The sequence below is a fragment of the Balaenoptera physalus genome (assembly GCF_965194825.1).
Source record: "Balaenoptera physalus genome assembly, chromosome: 2".
Taxonomy (NCBI): Eukaryota; Metazoa; Chordata; class Mammalia; order Artiodactyla; family Balaenopteridae; genus Balaenoptera; species Balaenoptera physalus.
The window spans coordinates 74,661,443-74,689,047 of NC_138883.1; the positions used below are offsets into that span (position 1 = coordinate 74,661,443).

At 56.1% G+C, this 27,605-nt stretch overlaps 2 protein-coding genes and 1 long non-coding RNA gene across 5 annotated transcripts; 1 reads left to right on the forward strand and 2 right to left on the reverse strand.

The window, feature by feature from the left end:
- Nucleotides 1-67: 67 nt before the first annotated feature.
- On the reverse strand, nt 68-6,145 carry LRP10 (LDL receptor related protein 10). The gene is given in 8 exon segments (XM_082452377.1): nt 68-1,187; nt 1,299-1,428; nt 1,779-2,796; nt 2,915-3,105; nt 4,298-4,433; nt 4,934-4,978; nt 5,367-5,487; nt 5,489-6,145. Coding segments are annotated over 8 exon segments (2,256 nt in total). The 5' UTR covers nt 5,516-6,145; the 3' UTR covers nt 68-599.
- LOC309656293 lies at nt 4,985-17,327 on the forward strand. Of its 2 annotated transcripts, none has more exons than XR_014261267.1 (2): nt 4,985-5,266; nt 14,688-17,327. It is a non-coding gene; the product is annotated as an uncharacterized lncRNA (long non-coding RNA). The 2 variants fall into 2 exon arrangements; XR_014261268.1 differs by having other exon boundaries at nt 4,985-5,261.
- MMP14 (matrix metallopeptidase 14) lies at nt 17,160-27,437 on the reverse strand. Of its 2 annotated transcripts, none has more exons than XM_082452400.1 (10): nt 27,020-27,437; nt 22,922-23,070; nt 22,544-22,666; nt 21,884-22,191; nt 21,171-21,336; nt 20,710-20,866; nt 20,407-20,545; nt 20,126-20,276; nt 19,531-19,646; nt 17,160-19,166 (listed from the first exon to the last, which is right to left on the reverse strand). In XM_082452400.1, the coding sequence occupies exons 1-10, from the start codon at nt 27,122-27,124 to the stop codon at nt 18,832-18,834; spliced, it is 1,749 nt and encodes a 582-aa protein (XP_082308526.1). In that variant the 5' UTR covers nt 27,125-27,437; the 3' UTR covers nt 17,160-18,831. The 2 variants fall into 2 exon arrangements, with proteins under 2 accessions (XP_082308526.1, XP_082308525.1); XM_082452399.1 differs by having other exon boundaries at nt 20,710-20,870; nt 21,175-21,336; nt 27,020-27,434.
- Between the last annotated feature and the right edge of the window lie 168 nt (nt 27,438-27,605).

Below are 27,605 nucleotides of genomic sequence, written 5' to 3' on the forward strand. Positions count from 1 at the left end.
TGAGGGGAGCATAAGCTGAGATGGGCAGAGAGGCGGGGCTCGTGCTCACAGCTCATTTACAAAAATCTTAAATTTCTGATTCCTTTATTTTCAACCTTGGCTTCCTGGACAGTGGCCTGGCTATGGAACAAAAGCATTTGCTGTGCTCTTTTTATGAGCCAGGCCTTGTAGGAGGGATCACCATTGGCAAAACCCCAGGGCCTGCCCAAATCCTCCCCTTGGGGGCTGGAAGTCTCCAGCCAACTGGCATTCTGGTGCTTAAGGCCACTTTTGGGTGGGTTTGGCAAGGATGGAGTGTCCAGGCCTCTGACCCTTTAAGAACTTTACTTTTTAAAAACAGCTACCCAAATGGTGGTGGTGTGGGGAGAGGGTGGTGGAGGACTGTGGTCTCTGGCCATGCGCAGAGATGGGGGCTCTGTGTGAGCCCTCTCCCTGCCTGAGGGACACCTAACTTTATAGCAGCTACATGGGATCCATGGGAGTCCCATCAGGTGCCCTCACACTGAGGGACAGGGAGGGAAGTAGTGGATGGGAAGCTGAGCTGCCCTCTAAAGGGTTGCTGTCACTGTGAATAGAGCACCCAGGGGAGCCAGGTCACCTCAGGCCAGCAGTGGCTCATCTTCTGCTTCGACCACCCAGACCCCGGGCTCAGCCAGTGGCACCAGCAGCACATCGTCCTCGTCCTCTGGGGACAGGACTGTTGTGTGGGGTCCAGGTGGGGCCCGGGTTGGTCCTGGCGGCCGCAGGCTGGGCAGGAGGCGGCCTCGCAGGGCCTGTACCACTCCAGACAGCAGTGATGGCTCCAGGGGCGCCGCAGGCAGTGGCCCTGGGGCCTCGGGGACAGTGGGGAAGGCTGGAGACGTGCTGGCAGGTGGCAGTGGAGCCTTTACAGGCAGCGGGGGTGCCTGTTCCCCATCCTGCCCACCCACCGCCCCGCCCTCACGGGCTGGACCTGTGCTGCCATCTAAGGTCTCAGGGGGAGCAGCAGAAGGTGTGACCTGGGATCTGGTCTCAGAGGTCCGGGCTGGGGGACTGGTTCGCGGAAGCAGGCCCCAGCGGCGGAGACGGCGCACCAGGCGGCGCATAGAGCGGCCCCGCTGGCGGCGGCGGGTGCCTGAGGCGCCCCCTGGAGTCATGTCCTGGCGCAAGATCTGTAGCAGAGAACGCAGGTTGCCCAGCACGGAGTTCTGCAAGGAGAGGATGAAAACACCAGAGTCAGAGGGGGTGGGGACAGCCAGAAGCCTGAAAGAAGGAAGGGCTGGGAGTGGGAGGTGGTCCGGCTGGGGAGGGTGACTTACGTCATTCGGGTTCTCTGTAGGGAAGTCCTCTACAGGTGGGATGGCGCCCTGGGCAATGAGCTGCCCGTAGGAGGGAGGCGCCTGCTGTTGCACAATCTCGGCCTCTGTCCGGGAGAGGGGGGCAAAGATGCTGGAAGGGACGAGGACGGCTCGGTCACGGGTGCTGCTCACCAGAGCCGCCTGCCCCAGCCTGGACAGGCCTCTTTCCTCCGCACCCAGGCCGGGGCACCCGGAGCTAGGCCACGGCTTTCCAAAGTCATCTGACAATCCCCCTCCTTCCTTGAGATGGCTTTCAGGATCTAGACCTGTCCCCCCTTCAGAGGAGCACGTCTGCCAAGCTAGACAACCCTAGGAGCCAACCCAGAACCTGGTCACCAGAACCTGTCCCCAGTGTGGGCACCCTCCGGTCTTCTGTGGCTGCACAGGCCCTGTCCCGCCCTCAGTCCCCACGCCTCTACCGCCAGCTGCATTCCCACTGACCTGTACTCCTGGGTACGAATGGCATAGAGCTTGCAGGTGCAGCCCAGGGCAATGACCAGCAGCAAGCCGCACACGAGGCTGCCAATGACCGCGGCGGTAATGACCTTGCGGGGCAGGGCATAGGAGCAGTCCCACTCGTCGCTGCCGTCAGCGCAGTCTGGCTGCCCGTCGCACACCCACGTCTCGTACACGCACTTCTCGTCCCGGCACCGGAAGTTGCCAGGCTGGCAGTGCCGACAGCGTCTCTCGTCCGCTCCATCAGCACAGAAGGTCTGGTAGTTGCAGCGGTCAGCAGGCAGGTAGCAGGCTGTGGCACCGGGGGTGCCAGCAGCCCCACAGGGGTAGTGTCCAGGTGGACAGCTGGGGCAGTTCTCCTCGTCCGTGCCGTCGGCGCAGTCCCATGAGCCGTCGCAGCGCTGCGCCTCGCTGTAGCAGCGCTCGCCTAGGCCCTCGCTAGCCCCCAAGCCAGAGCCTAAGCCACAGGGTCGGTCCCAAGGCAAGCAGTAGCCCCGCACGTGGTAGGTGGCATTGAAGCCCCGACCACTGCTCCAAGCGACTGTGTGGTAGTCCACGGTGGCCTGGCCGGACAGTGTCTCCACGGTGACAGCCTTGCCATTGCTGAAGTGGGTGAGGCTGCGCAGCAGCCGGAGGGTCTCGGGGGGCCCGGCGCCATCATACACGTGCACTGCATCTCCATAGCCCAGGTCCAGGGCCGTGAAGCGCACTGCCAGGCGCCGGCCATCATGGGGGTCCAACAGCCAGAGGCAGGACTGGGGGTGGGAGACTGAGGCCAGGTGTGAGTATCCGAGGGAGGAGAAGACCCCATAGAAGTCTTCCAAGGTGTGATTGCAGGGTGGGGTGGGGACAGGGGCCGGGGTCAGGTTGGGGAAGGGGTCTGAACTGCAACCTGCCTCGTCAGAGCCATCGCCACAGGCATCGACCCCGTCACAGCGCTGGACCAAGGGCACACAGCGGTGGTTCAGGCACTGGAACTCTTCCTGCAGGCACATCAGCCAATCTGCAGAGGCACCATGGAGAGGGGCTGTGAAGCACTGGAGCTGGCAGGATCCTCCCCTCCTCCCTCAGGCTTCCACTGCCTGTTCTAGTAGCACTACAGACAGCCCTGTCCAGCCCACCTTGGCTGTAGGAGAGCAGGAAGCCCTGGCCCATGGGTGCTCTGGCCCCAGCATAGCTGTAGGTGATGGTGACGTTGCCTCCAGGCAGCTGCAGAGGGCTGGCAGGTGCCTCGCACAGGGAGATCTGTGGCTGGATGGGGGAGCGCAGGATTAAGCGCTCTGAGCCACAGGCCAGACGCAGTTTTTGGAACCTACAGGGGTGAAGGAGAGCAGGACGTAAGATATTCTTGACCACTGCTGGCTTCTTCCTCCCCCAGTGCTGTCAGGCCCATTCTACTCCAAGAAGCACGAACACCTGCTTATCCACAATCCAAATAGCCAAATGAAAATGCAGTTAGCCAAATTCCTTTGTAATCAAGGCAACAGCCCTAACAGAGGCCTATGGCACCATGAGACCATGAGTACATCCTAGAGCCTTTTGGAAAAACTGCCTTGTGTTCTGGACTGAGTTAGAACTGATTCGTTGCTTTCCTGTTGTTTCAGCACTGTCACCCGAGTTTGGTGCTAGCAGTAACCGGCAATTACCATACAGCTTAATTAACCAGAACTCATCATCCCCTCCCAGTGCCCAGTGATGAGACCTGAGATCACCATGCCATTCTGATCCCTCTGCCCCAACAACCTCTCCCCAGATTGCCCTCTCCCTTCACCTACCCATTTCTGGGTAAATTCATGGGAAGTGAGCTGTGGGAAACAAATAGCCAGGTACTCAACATGGGCCCCAACCCCACGGCCCACGGTTGGAGGAGCCCAGGGAGACCTGGACTGTTTAAAAGATCTGGGGAGGGACTTCACTGGTGGTCCAGTGAGTAAGACTCTGTGCTCCCAATGCAGGGAGCGTGGGTTCAATCCCTGGTCGGGGAAGTAGATCCTGCATGCCGCAACGAAGAAGCCCACGTGCCGCAACTAAGAGCCTGTGTGCCGCAACTAAAGATCTCTCATGCCCCAACGAAGATCCCACGTGCCGCAACTAAGACCCAGTGCAGCCAAAATAAAATAAATAGATATTAAAAAAAAAAAAAAAAAGATCTGGGGAGGCTGAGGAAGGTTCTAAGCTGAGGAAGGAATAGCTTTGAATCCCAGGCAAGGATGTGCAGTGGATTGAAGGACTCCTCAAAGCAGTCATATCGGAGCGCACAGACTGTTTCTACAGCGACTGCTGTCCTTCAGAGATGACAAGACCCAAGCGAGATGTCCACTCCAGGCAGTTCCAATTCACCATGGAACAAGCCAGGCTTTTAGGGCAGACTAGGCCAAATCTAATTCTACTCTTCCCCCTGTTGACAGGGATGGAAGTTCCACGGAGAAATGATCCCTGAAGTCTTTTCCACGGTAGAGGAGGAGGGGTGGGGGAAAGGAATAAGGTCTTGCTCTGCTTCTCACCTGAGCGTTACCGTCTGCTCCTTGCTGCCCAGGATGAGCCAGGTACAGTTGGCAGGGGAGCTGCGGCTGTCCCGGCCCACGGGCCTCTGTAAGGTGCCCTGCACTTCCAAGAGCACTGCCGGGGGTTCCTCACAGGCTGGAGAGAGAGAGGAAGGTAGGGACATCGGTTGAGAGCCTCTTACCATGCCACGCCTCCTCCAAGGGCCTGGGTTTTTCAAGAAGGAGCACAGAAACTCCCCTGCCCCAGCGACACACACTCTAGAGGCATAGCCTTCAGCGGGCCCCTGTCTCTCCACACTCATCATAGTTCCACCTTAAGTATCAACACCACAAACAATATGAGGTGTGCTTTGTGCCAGCCACTGGGCCAGGAGGAACCGGAAATACTGTTTCTATCCTCGCGGAGACTACATTTTGGCTAGGCAGTTCAAGGATGGATATTTGGGGAAAAAATACATAACTACCAGCTGAGGGCTTATGCTGGGTCTCAGTTTCCCCATCTGTAAAATAAAGGGTGGATGACCTCTACTCTAAAACTATGGTAGGTACTAGAGGAATTCAAGGAAGAGAGAGTCTTTCTCTTGGGTCCTCCCTCATTACCAAGCCCATGGGACCCCAGGGGCATCCTCTACTCACCAGGATTTGGGAAAATGATCCTGTCTGGGTGGGCCACAGCGCCTCCTAGAGGAAGAGCGAGAAAGGGCAAGAGTCACGCTTCGGAGTTTTCTTCACCTGAGCGACTCAAGTAGGAAAGGGAGCCATCTGCGGCTTCCGGGTAGTTTACAGGAAAGGGTGGTGGAGCAGAGGAAGGCAGCGGTGTGTGACCTCGAAGGAAAGTCCGGCAGCACGGCCTATGGGGTGCGTACGGTGATCTACGGAAGCCAGAGGGAGGCTGCGGGCTGAGGAGAGCGGCTAGAGAGTTCCCGCGGATTGGGGCAGGCACTGCCGGGCACGGGCTGGCAGGGTAAGGTGAGGGGCCACGTAGGAGGAAGGGAGCTAGAGCCCCTGGGCCCGGTGACAGCCCTGGGAGCGGGTTGCCGGGCGAGTAGTCTCGTTTTCGGTTTCTTACCCAGGAGGAGGAGAAGGATGGCCGGCAGCATCGTGAGCCGTCCGGAGGTGCAGGAAGAGTCCCGGAGCTTCGGTGGTCTACCCAGTGGGGAGGCGGCGCCGCTCCGGGCGTCCTGGCCTCCCAGTGCCGCCTCCCCGAGGGGCCTCCATGGCCCGGGCTCCTCGACCGGTGCTCTGGAGGCCAGGGCTGGGGGCGGGTGGGGGGCGGAGGCGGCCCGAGCGCAGGGGCGGTGCCTCTCGCCAACTTCGGAGTTGTTTTCCCCGGCCGCCGCCGCGCTCTCTCCCGAGGCCGGCCCCCGAAGCCCCGGAAATCGGCTGGAAGACCGGCGCTGGGGCGCGCCCTCGCCTAGAGCCGGCCCGCAGGCCGCGAGTGCCCCGGTCCAGGCCTGGCCGCCACCTGCTGGGGCTTGAGGCCACTTCCTCTTCGGGCCAAACTTTACCGACTGTCAGCCCCCAGGGCCGGCCAGGGCGCTGCTCAACTTCTCCAGCGCGTCCAGCCCGCGGAACGCGGCAGGGGAGCGGAGGAGGGGGACAGGCGGCTCGGCACAGCGCCCAGTCCCTCGCCCAGACTGTACCCCCGCCAGCCCAGGGGTTGGAGGAGCCCGAGCGGAGGAGGGGGCGGGTGACGAGCCTGGCCCCACCCCTGCCAATCAACGCGCTCTCCGCCCACCCGCCCGTCTTAACCCCTTTCCGGTCGTGCAGTGTCTTGTCACTTGGGCTTTGAAGGCGCTCAGCTTCCACTTTTAACTCTGCTTTGTTTAGTCCTTTCCGTGTAACGTTAGTTACAGGACACGTCTGTCAAAGGGCAACTGCTTATTCCGTAACTATCATGTCTTTCCTTTGGATCCTTAAGCTCTCAGTACTTTTCTTGTCCCAGTGTCTGGGATGCGGTAGCACTTTTTTTGGTGAGCCTCTATTATAGCAATTACCACACGGTGTTGTAACTATTTGTTTACTCTTTCCCGCCCCTGCCCCTCCCCTGCTGTGGAAACTGAAACTTCCCGTAGGCTGGGGCCTAGACTGTTTACCTTTATACCCACAAGGCTTCTCTCCTGCTGAGACACAGTAACTCAATAAAGGAATAAATGTGCCTTCGCTTCTTGCTGGCTATGTGACGTTGAGAAAATTGTTTAACCTCTCTGTGCTTCTCAATTGTAAAATGGGGTTAATAATGTACAATTCCCTCTTAAGGTTATTGTCAACATTTAGGGAGATACTACAAGTTGGGTATCTAGGGAGTGTTTCATACCTGCTAGCAATTATTATTATTAGTCACAAGAGATATTTCTAATTTGTGTGGGCTTGGGGTTGCAGATTTCTTGTGGCGCTTATAGGTAATAATAGTAAACAATAACAATAGCAAATAGTTTTTGAAAAAAAAAAGTTTTTGAGCTTTTTTTCACATTTCTGGCACAGATCTAAGCACTTTTCAAGTATTTGCTCTTTTAATCCTCTCCACAATCTTGTGAGGTAGTTATTATTGTTACTCCCACATTACAGGTAAGGAAACTCTGGTACAGAGAGGTTTAGTATTGCCCAAGATCATGGATCTAGTAAATGCTGAAACAAGGGTTTGAACCTAGGCTATCTGGCTTTGGACAGAGTGTACATTCAGAATCTTACTACTCTCTCCTCTCTACAAATGGTACAAACAGTTTTCTGTTCATGACATTTGTTGTTGACATCAGTTTTTAATTTTTTTTTTTTAAGTATTTATTTATTTATTTTTGGCTGTGTTGGGTGGGTCTTCGTTTCTTTGCGAGGGCTTTCTCTAGTTGTGGCAAGTGGGGGCTACTCTTCATCGCGGTGCGTGGGCCTCTCACTATCGTGGCCTCTCTTGTTGCGGAGCACAGGCTCCAGACGCGCAGGCTCAGTAGTTGTGGCTCACGGGCCTAGTTGCTCCGCGGCATGTGGGATCTTCCCAGACCAGGGCTCGAACCCGTGTCCCCTGCATTGGCAGGCAGATTCTCAACCACTGCGCCACCAGGGAAGCCCAGACATCAGTTTTGATGTGTTCAAAACTGAGACCTCAGCAGGGCCTGAAGCCATAGACTTGGCCATAAGAAGTCCTTCTGCCACTTGGATCTTGGTCCCATGCCAAGGGAACTTGGTTCCTTGGTCTCTCTATGTTCCCTACTATAGCCCTTGGGATTAATGAGGGGTGAAACAGAACCCTAAATGTGGGAGGAGGATGTTGAATAAAGGGAAGCAGGGCAAAGAGGTTGGGGAAATTAAAAATACTTAAGTCCTGAAAGCGATCATGGTAGTTTTAGTTGAGTGCAGGCTGTGTTCTCTATGCTGGGTACTTAGCAGATGCCTGGAACTTGTAAGATTTCACTTTAACTTCAAGGAGCTTACAGAATAGTTGGGAAGAGAGGTCAGATATATAAATTTAAAAAGTCAGACAGCCATGGGGAGTACTTGGGAGTGGCTTGTGGGGAGTTTAGAAATGAATTTAGAAATAAAACAGGAAAAGTGGTGGTGAGATGGGAAGAGTTGTAAGGGGCAGGAGGAGGAGGAAGAGAGCCCATGGTCTGGAATGCTGAATAAACTAAGATTTGAAAAAAAAAAAAAAAAAAAAATCAAGATCTAGGCTGGGGGCTTCCCTGGTGGCGCAGTGGTTAAGAATCCGTCTCCCAATGCAGGGGACACGGGTTCGAGCCCTGGTCCGGGAAGATCCCACATGCCGCGGAGCAACTAAGCCCATGTGCCACAACTACTGAGCCTGCGCTCTAGAACCCTCGAGCCACAACTACTGAGCCCACGTGCCACAACTACTGAAGCCTACGAGCCTAGAGTCTGTGCTCTGCAACAAGAGAAGCCACCACAATGAGAAGCCCGTGCACCGCAACGAAGAATAGCTCCCGCTCGCCGCAACTAGAGAAAGCCCGTGCACAGCAATAAAGACCCAACGCACGCAAAAAAAAGAGTGAATCTGAGCCAAAAGAAAATAGGAAGAAATGAAAGAGAACCTATAATTAGTTTAAGCTTTAATTCGTTTAGTGATTTTAAGTGTCCAAGCCCATATAAATCACACTGTAGAACAAGTACATTTAGAAATGGGTCTGTGGAGATGTTCTTGGAACTCTGAGAAATTGTGAAAAATAGTGGAAGTACTGGAAAATGGGCAGATATTTGGTTTTCAAAATGCCAGTATCTGACTTTGATAGCGTACTCACCATATGTTTGGCACTCTTCTCAGCACTGCACATATATCATCTCATTTAATCCTCAGCACACCTCCAGGAAGTAGGTGTTATTTTTGTCCTCATTTTATAATTGAGGAAACTGAGTCACAGATAGGTTAGATAACTTGCTCAAGATCAAACTACTAGCATGTGCAGCAGCCAAGGTGCTCTGGTCTGAATGTTTGTGTCCCTCCCCCCACCCCCAATTCATCTCTTGATTTCCTAACCTCCAAAGATGATAGTACTAGGAAGTGGGCCTTTGGGAGATGTTTCAGTCATGAGGTGGAGCCCTCAGAATGGGACTAGTAAAAAAGGCTCTAGAGAGATTCCCTAGCCCTTTCCACCATGTGAGGACATAGAAAACACTGGCTGTGAACCAGGAAGAGGGCCCTCACCAGAAGGTGACTATGCTGGCACCTTGATCTTGGGCTTCCCAGCCTCCAGAACTGTGAGCAATAAATTTCCCTTGTTTATAAGCTACCCAATTGGTTGTATTTTGTTATAGTGGCCTGAATGGACTAAGATGGAAACTTGGTACTGAGAAGTTGGGGTGCTGTTGTAAAAAGTACATAAGAATGTGAAAGCAGCTTTAGAACCGGGTGATGGGCAGAGGCTGGAAGACTGGAGGTGCATGCTAGAGAAAGCCTGCATTGCTGTGAATGGACAGTTAAGGGTGGTTCTTATGAGGGCTCAGAAGAAGAGAGCTACAGAGAGAGACTCAATGTCTCAGAGAATACCTAAGTGAACAGGATGTTGGTGGAAATATGGATGGTAAAGGTTATTCTGATGAGGTCTTAGACGGAGATGAGGAAGACATTGCTGGAAACTGGAGGAAAGGCGATCTTTGTTAAAAAGGGGCAAAGAACTTGGTTGAATTGTGTTCATGTCCTAGTGTTCCATGGAAGGTAGAACTTGTGAGGAATGAAATTGGATATTTGGCTGAGGAAATTTCTAAGCAAAGTGTTGAAGAAGCAGCCTGGTTTCTCTCGGATGCTTGTAGTAAAAGATAAAAATGATTCAAAGGTGGAATTGTTCATCAAAAAGGATGCACAACTTAAAAATTTGGAAAATTCTTACCACTATCTAACATACTATATTTTACTCATTTATCATGTTTATTCCCTGCACCATACACAGGAATATAAGTTCCATAGGGGCAAGGATCTATTCTTTCACTGGTGAATCCCCAGTGCCAAAAGCAATGTCTGGCATAAAGTAGACAATAAATAAATATTTGTTGAATGAATGAATGAATGAATCAGTGACTGCCAATCATAGGCATCACGTGGATTATGTCTTTTAATCCACTCAACTACCCTTTGAATTATTAGCCCTTTTTTTAAAAAAAAAAAAAATTTAATATGCTTTTTTTTTTTTTTTAAGTAGAGGGAAGGATTATTTATTTATTTATTTAGGCTGTGTTGGGTCTTCGTTTCTGTGCGAGGGCTTTCTCTAGTTGCGGCGAGCGGGGGCCACTCTTCATCGCGGTGCGCGGGCCTCTCACTGACTCGGCCTCTCTTGTTGCAGAGCACAGGCTCCAGACGCGCAGGCTCAGTAGTTGTGGCTCACGGGCCTAGTTGCTCCGCGGCATGTGGGATCTTCCCAGAGCAGGGCTCGAACGCGTGTCCCCTGCATCGGCAGGCAGATTCTCAACCACTGCGCCACCAGGGAAGCCCTAACCCATTTTAAAGACGAGGAAATTGAAGCTCTGGGAGGATATACAGCTTGCTGAAGGTCACCCTACCAATAAGTCATAAAGGCTGGATCCAAACCCAGATTGTGTAACTCCAGAGTCCTTGTCCTAACCACTGTGTGGTACTGCTTCTCTGGGAAGCTACATTTTAAAAGACTGACAAAATGATTTAATCCAGAGGAGGGTGATGGGAAGAGTGAGGGGTCTCTAAGCTGCTCCGTATGAAAGCTGTTTATGGAACAAGAAAGGCTTTTCACCTAAAAAAAGCTTAACTGTAGTGAGCGTTTGTATATATGAAAACTAGATCCAAATATTTGAAGAGCTGTAGCATGGAACAAGAATTTGTTTATTCTGTACAGTCTGAAGGGCAGAAACTGGAATTAACAGAACAAATAAAGATAGTCTCTGCTCAGGGTACAGGAGCTGAAGGCACAGGTAGGGTTGATGCAGAGGGATACCAGTCCTGGGCTTTCAGGGCTCCTTGAAAACTTTGACTTGTGGATTGTCGGATGGCAGAACTTCTGGGAAGACAAGGGCAAAGGAGCTTCTCAAAGCAAGTTGTGTTAGATGCTAATACAAGGCCAAAGAAAGTGAAAGCAGAGAGGAGGCCTGGGGTGGGAAGAAAGGGGTCACGAGGGCCTTTTAGGGAGAAGTTTCAGTAAATGCCTGGTTGGGATGCAGACATAGAGGTTGGGTTAAAAAGAAGTGACTGCTGAAGGAATACAGACAGCTTTTGGAAAACCTTGGCTTGAGAGAAAGGGGGAAAATGAGAAAAATCATTCAAGATTGCAGCAGAATCCAGGAGAGCTTTTCAAGATGGGGAAACCTCTGTGTTTGAAGGGAATGGGAATTGAAGACTCTACCATATGTTGACGGGAGTAAGTTTCCTTGTGCTTTGCAAAGAATGAGATGCCGGGTCAGGGACACCCCTTGGAGGTTTGAGAGCCACCTCAATCATGTCCATTTTGGGGGCCTCTCGCGTATTAAAAAATTAAATACTAAGACTGTTTTGAAAATATTTGGTGTATTTTATTTATTATTTATTTATTTTAAAAAATATTTATTTGTTTATTTTGGCTGCACCAGGTCTTAGCTGTGGTACGCAGGCTCATGGTTGCGGTACTGCGGCATGCACGCGGGATTCCCCGACCAGGGATCCAACCTGGGCCCCCTGCATTGGGAGTGCAGAGTCTTACCCACTGGACCACCAGGGAAGTCCCAATTTGGTGTATTTTTAAAAAATTAATTAATTAACTTATTTGTTTATCTTTTTATTTTGGCTGCGTTGGGTCTTTGTTGCTGCGCACTGGGCTTTCTCTAGTTGTGGAGAGCGGGGGCTACTTTTCTTGTTGCGGTGCGTGGGCTTCTCATTGCGGTGGCTTCTTTTGCTGCGGAGCACGGGCTCTCTTAGAGCACAAGCTCAGTAGTTATGGTGCACAGGCTTAGTTGTTCCGCGGCATGTGGGATCTTCCTGGACCAGGGCTCGAACCCATGTCCCCTGCATTGGCAGGCGGATTCTTAACCACTGCGCCACGAGGGAAGTCCCTCCAACTTGGTGTATTTTAAGTGTTTATATTTAACAAATGAAAACTTTTAGCATAAATAGGCAATAATATAGTGATATTCACAAAACACCTACAGGCATTTTTATGAACTACAAAATTTAAGAATTTTATAAATGTAAGACTGGGATTAAAGGAGGCTCCCGGCCCCAGGGTGCAGATGACTTTAGGAGGATGGGTGCAAGTGAGAGTCCCCCCAGGAGGCTTGGGCATGACCTACAAAGGCCTCAGAGAAGTGGCACAGAAATACAGGAGTCGCAGAGGCCCGCTTGCCTTGGCCAGAGGGAGCTCTGTTCTAGCATTCTGAGGTCCAGGAGTGCAGACCCACCTGGACAAGCCCAGGGGACAGGCATCCTGGAGCGATCAGTGTCTGAGGCGTCCACCGGAGGGCAGTGTGGCAACTCAGAGGACAGGACTCCAGTTCCCCCTTTACTTCCTCCCGCAGACCCTCTGTCCTGCACCCTTTCCACTCCCACTTCCATCCTGGAGTTATTCGAGGACTGTTCACCAACCCCCAGCACAGGCACAGACGACGGAAACTGACTTTTCCCTCTCTGCAGCTGGAAGACTAAGGCTTGTCATCCTGTCGCGCCCATAGTCCCACCCCTTTAAGTACAGGTGTCCTGGGTGGAAGCGTGGAAAGTGGAAAGGGGGAAGGGACAGGCCGGTGGTGTGCTTGGCCCTGAGCGTTGCTGGCTTTGCCCCTACCTCTCGGTTCTCCGGGCTTGGCTTGCAGTGCCAACACCGAGCACGAGGGGGCGCTACCACCCTGCAAACCCTCCCCAGCGGTCTCTGCTGCAGAAGGGGCTGCGCTCAGACAGAGAGGATGGGGTGGGCGTTGCTCTGGGCCCCTTCTCCAGCTTTCCTCCACCCAGAACTTATGTGCAGTTTTGTGCAGGCATGGGGTGGGGTGGGGGGGACCTCTGGAGCACAGACCAGTAGAGTGGAGGAGAGACTCTGGGGACACCTGGCATGGAGCTTAGAGGAGTGAAGGGAGAGAGACCTTCCTGCTGGGTGCTCCAGGGTCCAGGGGCACGCTGTCCTGGGAGTGCAGCCTGGAGGATTGGTATTTCCAGAAGAGGTAGGCCAACACAACCCAATACCAACCATTCCCTGATTAAGGGCAGGCTCTGGGATAGGGCTGGCGCATAAGGAGGAGGTCTGTAGGGACAAAGCCATTGTTCTGGAGTTGTGAACCTCTTCCCTCGACATATTTTCTTTCTTCTTTGAACCTTTTAAAGATTGAGGTGAAATATAAAGTAAAATTCAAAAAATGTACTAAACTTAAGTGTACAGCTCAGTGATTTTTTTAACCTATAAATTTACTATGTATACACATACTTATTACACGTGTATAGAATACTTCTGTATTCACAACTACAGCTGTTAACGTATGTATATCACAGCTCTCACTGGCAATTCAAGTCAGTAAACATTTATTAAGGGGCTCCTGTGTGCCTAGCGCCAGCCATCCTACTCTTTTGTAAGGAAGTGAGGACAGAACGTTCAGCTGGTGGCTGTGATGGGGTCAGTGGTATTATGAATCATAGTCATTCTTCGACAGAACTATACCACCCGTGCCTTGGAGGGCAACAGCTGCCTGTGTGATCTACCTGCAGTGCCCATATTTTTGGAATCCAAAATGGGAGCAATTGTCTGCTGTGTCTGAATATACAAACTCATGGAACCTCAGGAAGATATCATTGGATCCAGGATGTTGGGTCAAGGCAGCCTCGCTGCTAGCACAGAGCCAGGCACAGAGTGGCCAAGGAGAGCGTTTTGGGGAATTGATCTTGCTCTCTGGCCTGGTGCTACATGTCTCTGGAAGCTGGGCGAAGGGTGAAGTCTTTGACCACAGGCTGGATCAAAATGAGCTGGAGCCAGTCACGTGTGTGTGAATCCGCTGGGCCCTTCGGAGGCACCCGTCTGTCCCCCACTTTGTGGTCAGCCTGGCCTTGCCCCACCCAGACCCCATCCTGCCCCAAATCGGGGAAGTGCCCCTAGCGGGAAATCAAGTGAGTGGGCAGGATGTGACCCATGGTGAGGCAGCTCCCAGACCTGGCCCAGTCCCTGAGTCAATGAGCTACTTCAGGCTCTCTGAGGAAGTGCTTCCTCCAAGTCACTACAATGTGGACACCTCTGCTTTCCCCTCTACTGCCCCTCCCTATCCAGGTGTGGGTCTTTGGGTGCAGGAAACTGGTCTCCTCCTCCTCTAAGCCACGAAGGCCCATTGTAGGAATAAGGGACCCTGCGGAGACCTGGTCTCAGCCTGGAGGCAGGGAAAGCTGCTCCCTTGGGGTGTGGTGACAGCCCTTGCCTGGGGTGCCCAATTGATCCTGTCGTGGAACCCCGGGGTCCAGGCCTGCTGAGGGACAGGGGAGGACAGAGGGGGCTGGGCCTGGCTGGGGAAGGCTGGCCTGGAAGGCACCCAGCCGCGGCCCAGGGCCAGGGTGGAAAGTATGTGTGTGAGCTCATTTGGAAGGTGGCTTCTGGCCAGTCAGGCCTGCCTCCTTTCCAGGCCTTGGCTGCCCAGCCCCCTCGAAGAAGGCTGCCTCTGGGTCTCCCCAGTCTCCCAAGACTGTCTGAGTGAGGAAGGCAGAGACCCACAGGCTAGGTGACTGATGGGAGTTGCTCTCCTAAAGGAGGTGAATTCAGATTTGGGCGGTGGGTTGGATGGGGGTACAGGGACTGCAGAACAATAGAGCAACCTCACCTGGGGTTCCCCGGGGCCTTAAGGAAAGGGAACTGCCCTGAACGCCTCCCCCTCCCACCAGGCCCCTGCCTCAGACGTTCACCACCCCCATCCCTCCCCCAGCTGCTGCCTTTGTCCCATTCACTTCCTCTGGCTTCTGAGTCCTATGCCTCCTCCATCCCCTCAGAATACCTGTTCCTGCCCCCAAAAGGAAGGTGACTCCTGGCGAAGTGGACTCCTGAGGAAGAGCCCTTCTCCCCTGTGCTCCTGCTCCTGCGACACAGCACAGCAGGCAAGCACACACATGCTGACAGATTCCACAGAACACACACTGCCATGCAGACACCCAGCTACATGGAGTCCACAATGGAAGAGACACCCGAGAGACATGGTCAGAATCTGCCTGTATAGGAAAAAAAGTCAGACAGACCTGGGTTTTAATTTTGGACTACCGAGCTGTGAGCTTGAGCAAGTCTTATCTGGGCCTCAGTTTCTGCATCTGTAAAATGGGGCAATGTTTGTGGTTTCCCACCACCTCCCATTAGCTGGAAAGGGAAGTGGGAATACAGAGGGTAAACAAAGGACTGGGAAGGCTGTCAGACCGTGGGGAGATGGGGCCTGGGAGAAGGACAGGGAAGGACCAGCAGAGCTGGCCAGATTGTACGTGGGGGTCACTCCGCTCAGTCCCCTCTCCTGTAGAGAGTCCAGCTCCTCTTAGATCTTCCCCTCCCTTCCTATCCCGTGGACCCAGCACCTGGCTGGCAGCCTTGCAGGCATGGGCCCAGCTGGTGGCAGGAGCCCCGAGAAGGGAGTCGATGTCAAGGGCGTCCATGGCTTCCCCCAAACGTGTGGGGTGCAGTGATGGGCAGAGTACAGTCCTATCTCCTGAGAGCCTGCTTCCCTGGGTTCTGCCCAAACCTCCTTGCAGATTCCCCTTGGCTCCCTCCTGGCTACTCTAACTCACATTTGCTGCTTTCGAATAAAGGAACTTGGAACCATAGAAACTGGGTCAGGCCCAATGGACAAAGCAGGGTAGGGCCAGTGAAAGCAATATTTGCAGGTCTCCCGGGGCCTTCTGCTCTCCCCTCACCCAGCCTGACCTGGTGGTTCACTCAGCTGGGGCCCGGTGGGGTCCCCGGAGCAGCCTCACTGGGCTGGATCCCTCAGACCCAAGGCACGTCAGAAGCACGGGACCTTGCAGCCTTCACCCTGCAATTCTCCCAGCTTGTGAAGCCTCTTCCACCTCTTCCCCCTTTGTCTCTGGTCCTCCATTCCCATCTCTCCCCCTTGGCTTCAGAGAGAATCTTGTGATTCCAGAATCAGGGCCAAACAATTTCCTCGTGATGGGGAAACCACACTCCAGACGCCAGAGCCCTAGGCTCCCCCTCCTCTTCCCTCTGGCAGTCCCCCCTCCCCATGCTCCTCCACTGGCTCCAGCTGTGTTTTGCAGAACTCCCACTGGATAACATCTGTAATTGCCTCCAGATGTGGGCCACAAAAACACAAAAGGGCCATGAGCTCATCTCTGAGCTCCTTGCCACACACTCGGGCCCTACCACCCCCAGACGCCCCTGACTTCTCAGGGTCCCCATCCCCTCCGGTGAGGGTGGCGGGGAGGTGGTGTCCAACTCCACTGAGACACACAGGCCCTGCCAAACAGCTGTTGGGCAGGAGAGGCGCAGGAGGCCGGGCATAAGGTCAGGGTTCCTGGCTGGCAGGAAGGGGGGTACCCCTTCTGCCAAAGCAATCACACCAGCCAGCCCTGACTAGCAGCTGCATCAAACGCCTGGCCTAGGCGGGGCCAGGGCTCTTGGAGGCAGGCCGTGGAGGGGGCCTGGGCTGGAGCCTGGGAGGGAGCGAGGGCCGGGCTGAGGCAGGAAGGGAAGGAGGGGAGAAAGAGGGCTGCTCCCTTCAGCTGAGCTGACTCAGCAACTGAGCGATTGCTCCCTCCAGGCTGGTTTGGAGGAAGGGTGGGTCGACAGCCTGGGAACCCTGTCTGGGGCAGCAGTTTCTAAGGAAAGAGGAAACAAAGCCCTGTCATTCTGCCCTTCCAACCCGACCATCCTGCCTCTCCTGGGCAATTGGGGTGAGACCCCTGTTTTGCCAGAGATAGGCTGCTCCTAAATGGCCACGGGGCAACCTCTTTCTTTCCCCTCTGTTCCTTCTGCCCCTGCAGGGGAGCCCCAGGCCTGGGAGAGGCTGAGATCCTGAGGGCTGGGGAGAAGGGCCTGTCCCCCGCTTCCCCCCCCAAGCCTGAGGCTGACTGTGATGGGGGAATCCCCCAGCAGCCGCGCGAGGCCTGAGCAAACAGAGGGTCTGCGGCTGGATCACACGACAGGGTAACGCAATTTAGGAAGATTTTCCGAGTGGCTTCAGCTTGGCCACTTCCTCTTGCTTTTGCAGTCCTGGGCCTCAAAGGTAGCCTCTTAGGCCAGGTTGGGAGAAGGGAGCTGGCTGGGCTCTGCGGACAACCCCGCCCCCGTGGAGTATGCCCTCCTCCCCATCTCTGGGCCCCGGATCCCTTTCGTCCACCGAGAATAAACATATTCCGTTATGAAAAATACCCAAACCCCACCTCACGGAAAACACCGCACGGCCCTCCTGCTTCCTATGCCCCTCACAGCCACGTCCCAGGCACACAAACTGCAGCCACACCAGGAACGTGAAACACTGTTTATTCTTTGTGGAAAGGTTGAACAAGGTCGAAAATGTCCTTAGAGGGCACTGACCCAGCCCCGCCCTGCAGGTCCTGGGGTCGGACGCCTCTGCCCCACCCCCACCCCTCCCCATGCCCCTTGTTAACAAAAAGGAACGATTTGAAGGGAATTCATATATAATAATTATAATAAAAATATACATTAAACAAAACAAAAAACCCAAACAAGACAACTTTAGCCGAACTGCCAGCACCGTTCACCACACTCCTCCCACCCCTGACATCCCTCTCCGCTCACTGCCCCCACGTGGTCTCTCACTCTCCCAGGTCTCCGGGTACCAGGACCACCTTTGGCGGCCCAAGGAGACCTCAAATGGGTGGGCCGGGTGGGGAGGGGAGGGCAGGACACCTGTAGAAAGGGCTTGGGGGGGCGTCGGGAAGCGAGGGGCTAACCTGACAAAAGGCCCAGGCGCCCGCCCGTTCCCGGAGGCTGGCGGAGGCAGGCTGATCCTCGGCTCCCTAGCTAGGTGGCTGCTCTCATCAAGGTCCTGGGTCGCCAGTCCCCCAGGCCTGCCCTCTCTGCTCCTTTCTCTGGCTCCCTGCCTTCCCCTCCGTGCGGTCTGATTGAAGCCAGGGCACCAAACGGGAGCAGGTGTGCCTTTCTCAGGCCCTTCCTGAGAGCTCCAATAAAATGTGCCCTCCCCCGGGTACCACAGCCCACCCTGTGGCGTCCCTGCCGGCCTGGCCTGCCCGGCCCCCGGCCGTCCACTCCTGCTGCACCTCCCTGGTTTGCCTTTTGGTCCTGTCCTGTCCTCTCTGACTGCTCTGCCCCTGGGTCCCTACCCCAGCTGCCTGCATTTGAGTGAGGTTCTTTCTCTGTGGCCCCCAGGCTCACCCCCAGGACTCCTGGGGCCCACCCCAGTAGCTGCACCCCCTGGTCTCAGCTCTTCCAACCTTGACATCCCCATCCGAGGCTAACGTTTGGGAGGGTAGGGCTGTCAAGGGTTTCTGCAGCCCCAGGTTAGTCCTTAATGGCTCAGGCTCCTTCCGTGGAAGTTCTCGGGGGCAGGTGGGGCAGAGGCGGATCTCGGTGGAGAGGACTGACCCTCTCTGAGCTTTCCTCCCAAGGTCTTAGGGAAGCTGAGTGGCCCTCACCCCCTCACTCTCTCAGGGTCTCCCCCTCACAACAAGATTAGATTTCTTTCAGCCAGAAAGAGTGGTGGGAGGCTGCCAATTGGTTACCCCCGGGGGCTCGCGGGGCTAGCGTGCCCAGAGACCCCTGAGGTCAGAGTTCAGAGGTTAAAGGTATGTCAGGGAATGGAAAAGGAGCAGATGACCCCATTTGACCTTTACCAGCGAGGTCTGAGGGTCCTGCCTTCAAGTGCAGAGCCCGGACATTCAGATGGGGCTGAACACACACCAAGCCACGGGGGCCCCTGAGGGGCAGGGGCTGGGAGGCCGGCCCCTGCTCAGCCTCCGGGGGAACCCATCTAGGGAAGAAGCAATGCCAGCGCGGAGGGGGGGAGAGGCCAGTCATGGGACAGAGAAGAAGGGACGTGGGGGGGCTGGGGAGGGGGCTCGGGACCGGCGGGAGCAGCCCACCCACCACCACCTGCTGCCACTGGCCTTCAGAGGCAAAGTCCTCGTGGGAGGAGTGGGCGGGCGGCAGTGGGGGTCAGACCTTGTCCAGCAGGGAGCGCTGGCAATAGAGCAGTCGCTTGGGGGTCCCGTGGCGTCGGAAGAAGAAGACGGCGAGGCCCACCGCCAGCACCAGCAGCAGCAGCAGCACAGGCAGCACCACGGCGGCCGCGCTCACTGCTCCGCTGCCTTCCTCGTCCACCTCGATGATGATCACCTCCGTCTCCTCCTCAGTCCCCTCATCCGGCCGGCCCCCCGACGACGGGCAGCCCATCCAGTCCCGCAGGGCTGACTTGGGGTAGCCCGGCTCGACCTTCAGCTTCTGGTTGTTGAATTTCCAGTATTTGTTCCCCTTGTAGAAGTAAGTGAAGACTGCAAGGGTCAGCAAGAAGGCGGCACGGCAGATGAGAGGTGCGGGCAGCGTCCGCCAAAGAGAGAAGGAGAGCGGGAGAGAATCTGTCAGTGTGCGCGCCAGCTGAGGGAATCGCTTCGCTTTCCTGAGCATCGGTTTCCCCAGCTGTGAAACCAGGGAACTCTAGCGCCAGGTTGAGACAGTGGTGGGGATTAAGGGGTCTGAAGCGTGGAAAGCACTTACTCAGTGCCTGGCACAAGGCAAGGGCTCCCCTGTCCTCCTCATCATTATTTTCAACCCCGATCCTCTCCGTCTTTCCTCCTGCTCTCTCTCAACTCCCTGTTCCGGTCCTCCCCTCACAGACGCCTCCTGTGCCCCTCTCACCTTCATCGCTGCCCATGAATGACCCTCTGGGAGACTCAGGGATTCCTTCCCAGACCTTGATGTTTTTGGGGTACTCGCTGTCCACCGCTCTGAGCTCCTCGTTGAAACGGTAGTACCTGGGGGAGAGGCAGGGAAGGGAAGTGGTTGGACACTGGGCATGTCCTCCGAGGGGAGTGGGACCCGGGACTGAATTCGCCGGTGAGCAAAGGGTGTCTGTGGACGGGGGGCGGGGGGACAGGGGTTGTGAGTAATGAGGGCCTGCAGCTGAAAGCGGTGGAAGGTGGGGGTGGGAGGGAGGGCCCAGGCTGCAAGGAGCCACCAGCGGCCCTTAATGACAGTGCCTGGCAGCTGGGGCGGTGGCACAGGGCTTGGGGCAGGAGGCGTCAAATGAGCAGGTCTGAAATGGTGACCCGGTCATACCCCACTCACTCAGCACCCCATGGAGGCTGCCCGTTGCTAGGCAACAGCACAGGCTCAGCCAGCTTCTTCTCCAGGGAAACATTTCAGGGGGAAAGTAGGTCTTCCTCCAGAATTGAGGAAACCTGGTGGTGGTGTCTGAGGAGGAAGGCCTGGGCCCCAGGGATTGAGGCCTTACTTGTTTCCCCGAAAGAAATAGGTCTTTCCATTGGGCATCCAGAAGAGAGCAGCGTCAATCTTGTCGGTAGGCAGTCCTCGACCCAGCTCCTTAATGTGCTTGGGGTAGCCAGGCTCCAGGGAAGCTTCGTCAAACACCCAGTGCTTGTCTCCTGGGGAGGAGAGGGAAGGGCAGGATCTGATTCCACCTGGGCTCTGCGGTCTTTGGAGGAGTCAGGTGGAATTTGCTCCTCCAGGGAGACCCTCCCCACACCCAAAGAGTATGGCAGAATGTCCGGTTACCTTTGAAGAAGACAAACTTGCCATCCTTCCTCTCATAGGCAGTGTTGATGGATGCGGGCAGGCCCCGCCAGAATTGGCCGATGGGCATGGGGTATCCATCCATCACCTGGTTTTTCCTCACCCGCCAGAACCAGCGCTCCTGGGAGGCAGTTCATTACATCCTTAGCTTTGTCCTCCAGCTCAGTCCCCAAAGCTCCCGCACTGCCTCAGTTTCAGTATTTAGTCCTCCTGCTGCTGTTTCCACCCAGCCTCCCGGTCATGGAGCCCTTTTGTCCCCCACACCAGCCCACTTCTTCCTCTCACCTTGAAGACAAACATCTCCCCTCGGAGCATGGCCACGGTGTCAAAGTTCCCATCACAGATGTTGGGCCCATAGGTGGGGTTTTTGGGCTTATCAGGGACAGAGGGCCTGGAGGTGGTCCTGGGTTGAGGGGGCATCTTGGTGGGGGACCCTGACTCGCTCCCTGGGGCAGAGAACACGAGGGGCACTTCAGACTTGGTGGCAGAGTAGGAGGAAAGGACAGACATATGGGCAGATAACACCTTTGGAGAGGTGTGGCTGGGCCTTTGCGGGAGGCTGAAGCAATCAGCTGGGGAAGGACAGAAAAGGTGGGGTCTTTTAAAAGGGGGAGCGGATGGAGGCAGGGTCAGGTGGGGGGCCGGGGGGAGACTGTAGGGCATGAGGGAGGGGAAAATGCACAGGCCAGGGAGAACAGGAGAGGATAAGGAGCAGAGAGGAAGGAGCAGATGTGGGCATAGATTACTTGCCATAAAGTTGCTGGATGCCCCGGCGGTCATCATCGGGCAGCACAAAGTTCTCTGTGTCCATCCACTGGTAAAAGGGTGCCATGATGGCCGAGGGATCATTGGAATGCTCAAGGCCCAGGGCATGGCCCAGCTCGTGCACAGCCACCAGAAAGATGTCATTCCCTGGAGGGATGGGGATGATTATGATGGCAGCCTGGGTCCCTTCCCTCAGACTCCCTGCTTCCCCATCAGAAGCTTCAGGTTCACAACGAAGCCCGCCTGCCATATTTTCCACCCAAAGTGATCAAATCCTGATTTCCAGCCTCATATTTGGCAGAGGAGGCAAAAGCCGGCCAGCAACTCTTCTGGGTAGAGGCGAGAGACTGTTCTGGGGCTGGATCCAAATCCCAGCAAGGATTGGGAAGCTGAAGTCCTATCTGGGCCTCAGTTTCTCCCAGGAGCCAGACATGACATTTGCCTGGAAAAGTGAGTGATGCAGATGCTTTGAAGCCTTTGACTGGGAAGTCAATATTGGGCGAGAGAAGGGACCAGATGTAAATAGCTCAAAACGGGATTCCTGCTTTCACTGGAAGTCAGACCGGGAGATGTTTGTGGTCCCCCAAAGCCCTGAGATTTGGGGGTCTGAGGCTTGGGGAGGAAGCTGGAGAACCCCCATACAAATGACTCTTGAGTCTTCCAGGGATAAGAGTCCCCAGGCTACCTCGCTCACCATTCAGATCCTCGTTCCGGACAGTCCAGGGCTCGGCAGAGTCAAAGTGGGTGTCCCCTCCAATGTTGGGGCCTGGGAAGTAGGCATGGGCCAGGAAGCCGCCCTCGCCATCGAAAGGCGTGCTGTCACCGTGGAAACCCTCAGCAAAGAAGATCATGATGTCGGCCTGCTTCTCGTGGCCCTCACGGATGTAGGCATAGGGTACCTCTCGGAAGCGCAGCGGCGTGGCACTCTCCCACACACGGAATGCCTTGCGGATGGCCTCGAATGTGGCATACTCCCCCACCTTGGGGGTGTAGTTCTGGATGCTGAGGTCCAGCCACGTGGGGAGAGGATGGGAGTGTGTTAGGACAACGAGGGGCACAACTCCTTCCCTGTACTCTCCCAGGTCTGACTGAGCTGTCCAGCCACCTTTGTCTGACCCAGCTCTTCCTGCCGCCTCACGATGCCTCTGTCCCAAGAACTGAGGGCTTTCTGGGCCTGGGATATACCCTCCACCGGCTGCACCCCTCTCCAGGATGAGAGCCATTTTCCTCCCTACCCCCGAGGATGCTTCTCAGGAACAGGGGTGAGTAGCGAAGGGAGCCTCAGGGTCTCTAAGCACCACTGATAGGGAAGGGTGACCTGATGTGAGAAAGGCCATTTGCCTGTTGGACTCACCAGAAAGTGATCTCGTTATGCTGCCATTTGAGGCCCTGGATGGCATAGCGCTTCCTTCGAACATTGGCCTTGATCTCAGCCCCAAACTTGTCTGGAACACCACAGCGGGGGCGCCTCATGGCCCTGGGGTGTGAGGATTGTGGTCAGGAGAGCGTATGAAAGAGAAAGATCTTCAGAGGAGAGGGGGACTGTCCGGCCCCAGGGTGAGTGTGGGGAAGAGACAAGGTCATGAGGTCTGGATGAACAGGAGAGGGTCGGGATCAGCTTGTGGGGATGAGGTATGGGGGTGGAATCAGGCATTCAGGTGGCAGCCTCTCTGGTACTCAGTGTTGTGTCGGTGGGTGCTGGGCAGAATTCCTGCCAGGGTCTAGCACTTACTTCATGGTGTCTGCATCAGCCTTGCCTGTCACTCGCAGACCGTAGAACCTCTGCATGGCAGCGATGGCAGCTGAGAGTGACTGAGGCGAGCGCTGTGTGTGGGTACGCAGGTCCCCAGGGGGCAGGTAGCCATACTGCTGCAGCCAGGCCTGTAGGGAAAGGGATGTGGCTTGGAGCATCCCCACCTGGCCCGAGGGGAGCCTCTGTTTCCTCACGGCACCTGGAATGCACCCTTGGCTTGGTGTGGAAAGGGCAGTGAGCTCCCAGCCTGGCTCTGGCAGTGGGTCTGGAGGAACTCCCAGGCTGGACCCAAACTCTGGCCCGGGTCCTAGTATGGCTGATCCTCTTGGAGGGGTGGGGAGCCACAGTGCTGGGCTCTGGCTGTAACTCTTTTGATGGGAGCCCTGGTGGTTTAATTGAGTTCTAGGATGTCTTCTCAGAGCTGGGATTCCTTCTAGCGCTTTTCTCCTCTGTGTCAAGTGTTCTTGTAAATACAGCATGTCCCACCTGAGGCTGGGGTGTGCCCATGGTGGACGGAGAGGGGAGAGGCTGAGAGGGCTCCACTTTGGGGCCTGGCATGAGGCTCTCCTGGGACAGGCATGCTGTGCCTCCGGGGTATACACAGCTGAGATCTTTTCAGAAAGGAGAGCAGAAAAGGAGCTAGGGCTCCGGCTGGCTGCTGATAGGGGAAGCTGGGGCGTTTGGAGGTGGTGTGGATGTGATCCAGTCACAGAGTCGGGATCCTGCCACTGTCGCCATCCAAGCAGCATCTGACCTAGGGCTTGGGACCTAAAGACCCATTTAAGGTTCTCAGTAGAGGGAGTGGGAGATTGGGATGGTGGTTAGGATTAGGGTTAGTATTTTACTTAGTATTTTGGTGACTGTAGTTTATTTTAGGTATGATGTGAATTGTCCATAATATAAAGGCTGGCATATTGCCTTAAAGTTAAGTTTTTGGTGTTTGTTTGATTGAAAGGTACCCACATTGCAAAGCCCTGTTGAGGAAAAAGTCAGCCTTTATTGTAAGAAAAATGGAGTCTTTTCCTAAAGCCTGAAAAGTAAAATGAGCCAAGTTTTATACGGAACATGAACATGCTCAGATCCTCCTACGGGGAGATGCTACCCGCATGGCTCTGGTCCCTGCTCCAGCTTTGCCTTCTTAAGGAGTCCAGAGGATGCTGCAGGTTGCCTAGGGCGGGAGCTTGGAGTGCAGAGTGGTGCTGCATCCCTTACTCCAGGTCATTAGGTTGGCTCTCCATGTGGCCCTTCACCTTGAGGCCCAGGCCTTGACGGTGGTGCAGTGCTCTTGCACTGGGGCTGGGGGTGATTCAGGAGCAGCTGACTGGGGACCTGAGCCCGCAGGGGCAAGAATTGCAACATGGTTCTGGGAAGTGATCCCCTACGGCTGATGATGGGAGTTAGGGCCCGAGATGTAAACAACACAGCCTTTCCCCAGCCAACAGGCCCGGCCAGAACAACCCTAGCACCACCCGCTCTGAGAGCCCCTCCTCAGGGGAAGAAGGCGGGGAGCAAAGTTTAACCTCTGTTATACCGGAGCAGGGCAGGAGGCTCCGGTCTTGGGCTGCTCTCCCGGGAGCTCTAAACTTGCCCTGACCTGCGCTAACTGATGCCACAGCTAGTGCCTGCAGGAGGCCTGCTGTGGCCTGTGCCCAAGTATGCAGGAAACTCCCTTTGCCCCTGGCCTCACCTGTAGGGTAGTCACATCCCGGGCTTATGACCTCTCGTGGGGGAGCAGCTGCTTCAGCTTTGGGAAAGGATGGGAGCAGCCCACTGCTGGAGCTGGAAGACTGAGGTCAGGCCCCCTCAACCCTCAGGGAGCAAAGCTCCTAGGGCAGGATGACAGGAGGGAGGGTGGCAGAGAGATGGGGAGAATCCACATCTGGGAGCTCTGGGATACATCCCTCTTCCTGATGAGTCTTTCAGGAAGGTGGATAGGTCTAAATATTTACGCCCACAACCTCCACCCCATATGCAGTAGAGAAAGGTGGAGACTTAGTCAAGAAAGGGACTTCTCTGGAGTCAAGAGAGCCACAAGTCCTGGAAAGGAAGTGCCCCCATTCCTCTCCTCCTCCCAGGCCTAGGCTCCGAGCAAAGCAAGAACCACAGAGGAGACTATGAGGTCGGAACCACAGAAGAGAGGACTCTTGTGTCTGCGGCTGAGTGGGAGAAGGGCCAAGTGCCAGACTGGCCAAGGAGAGGAGAGGGCTGTCCCGGAGCTGGTGCAGGACCCTGGAGGTGGTGGGAGGAGGCCGGCTGTTTGAGGCCTGGGCCACCCCAGCTCTCCCTCCAGATTTGCCTGGAGAGGGAGCAACTCTGCAGGGTCAGAGAACTGAGTCGGCTGGCTTTGTCTGAAAACTGAGTGGTGCAAGGTACTCCTCTAGGGGAAAGTCAAGGACAAGGAACCCCTCCCACTCGTAGGCCCACTTCACCGGCCTAGGAGTCCTGGAGGGGGTTGGGGGGAATCTCCGGCTCTGCTGCAGGCCCTGGATCCCAGCCTCTGGGCCTGCTCCTCCCTCCCTCTGCCTCCCACCCCTCCATGGCCCAGAAGCAAATGATGGTTCTGGCACTGGGACTGCCCATGACCCGCTTAAAACAGAGCCAGGGCTGCCGCCCCTCCCCAAGGGGACCTAGTGGGGCAGGGGAGGGAAGGAAGGCAGGGCAGGCGAAGTTGGCAGCGGGAAGCCCCCAGATGCCCGGGCTCCTTTTGTTAGGCGCTCTCCCCTTCAGGCCTCTGATGAAGACTCCAGGCCTGGAAAGAGGATGCCTCCTCCTCCTCCTGGACCTTGTCAGGCTTAGCCTCTGGGCAGATTTTCACTCTCCGTGGTCACCTCCATTCCTAGGGCCACACTTTTCCTGTCAGTCTCAGGACAGAGAGAGTGTGTTCTTTCTGGAGATGTTTTCTCCCGGGGTGGGACCAGGGCCGGGACCAGGAGGGAGGAAGCCAAGTCCTGATCCCTTCCCCCTGCTCAGGGGCCCTTCCTGGCCCCTCCCGACCGCACCCAGGCCCTGGCCGAGCTGAGTGGGTTGGGATGGCCCAAAATAAGAAGCTGATCAAATCCGTCTCCCACCTTCACCCCAAAATAAAAGAGAGAGAGAGGAAAAACTTCCTCAGACAACTCCCACGCGGCTTCCTCCCAGGCCCGGTGGGCCAGCGTCGGGGAATGGGTGGGGGGCAACCGAGTCAGTCAAGACCTGCGCGGGAGCCCAGGGCCAGGCCCTCACCCCGCTCCCCGTGCGACGCCCCCAGTCTCCCTGCAATTAACACAGAAAAGCAATTAACAAAAAGAGCCTAAAGGCGCCGAAGGGGGAGCAGGGAGCGGAGGCGGCAGCCTGGCCGAGGCCCCGGCTCACAAGGAGACCTTTGTGTGTCCGGAAACGCGGGCCAGGGCGCCAGCGCCGCGACCCTCGACGCCAGGGCTCCGAGCCGGGACACAGAGGGTCCTCTCGGGGAGGCGGGGGGTGGGGTGGGGGCCGGGCCCGCTCGGCCGGCCACCCCCGACCGCACCTGGCAGCCGACGCGTCCGAGGAGGGCCGGGAGCGCCAGCGAGGCGGCGGCCACAGCGTGGGGGGCCCGGGCCAAGGGGCGCCGTCCCCGGAGCCCTCCCGGCCGGCAGAGCGCCGGCGAGCGCGGGCGGGAGAGCGCCTGCGAACTGGAAAGTCGAAGAAACAACAAACTCTCGCACATGACAAGAAACCAGGACAGCGCGGGGTCTGAGCGGAGTCCAAATATTTATCAGGCTCCCGACCGGTTCCAGAGCTGAGCTCAGAGCCCAGGGGAACTGGGGAGGGGTGGGGAGTGGGCCCCGGCTGGAAAGTTCTTCCAAGGAAAGGAATGGGAAAGAAAGTCGGCGGCGCGCGCGCGCGCGCGTGGGGGGTGGTAGTTGGAGGAGGCAAAAGTTGGATCGACTTTGAAGTTTGGAGATGAGGAGGGAAAGGAAAGGAAGGGGTACCCTGCAGGCCGGAGCAGCCGAGACGCCGAGAGCCCTCCTCTCCGAATGGGGGCTGTCCCCTCGGAGACCCCCGGGCTCGCCTCCCCGGCGGGCGCGACTCCGGGCAGGGCCGGAGGAGCTCACTTACTTCGGGGCTGAAGCTGCTTTGGGCAGAGCTGAGGGAGGCGAGCGCGGAGGCGAGCGCGAGCAGGGGGAGCAGCAGACTGCGGGCGGGTCGTGGGGCGAGAGACATGGTCCGCGACCGTCCGGGCAGCCGGGCCGTGCGGGCTCCGCGGCGGGGCCCAAGCCCTGGGGTCGCACCGCCACTCCCTCGGGGCGCCTTTTGTCTTCCGTAGGCACTGAATTTGGATTCCTAGAGCGCTGTCCGCTTGGAGATGAGGGGATTGTTCTTGAAAGCGCCTGTTTGCTCGTCCCCGCTTTCCCGTTTTTTGATCTTTCTTCTGCTTAGTCTGCGAACTGGATGGCGAGCCCTCTCTCGCTCTCTCCTCTGGTCCCTCCCTTCTCCCACAGGCTCCCTCCGCCCCCGCCCCAATGCCCTCCTTTCCCGGTGCGGACGTGGTTGTTTCAGTCTGAATCCAATTACAGCCAAGAGCAGGGTAAAAAAAAAAAAAAAACAAAAAACCCTAAGTTGCCTTTCTGTGGTGGAGGCTGCCATCTGCAGGGGTTGAGGCCACAGCCGAGAGCGGGGGGCTTGGGGGGACTCAAGGGACGGG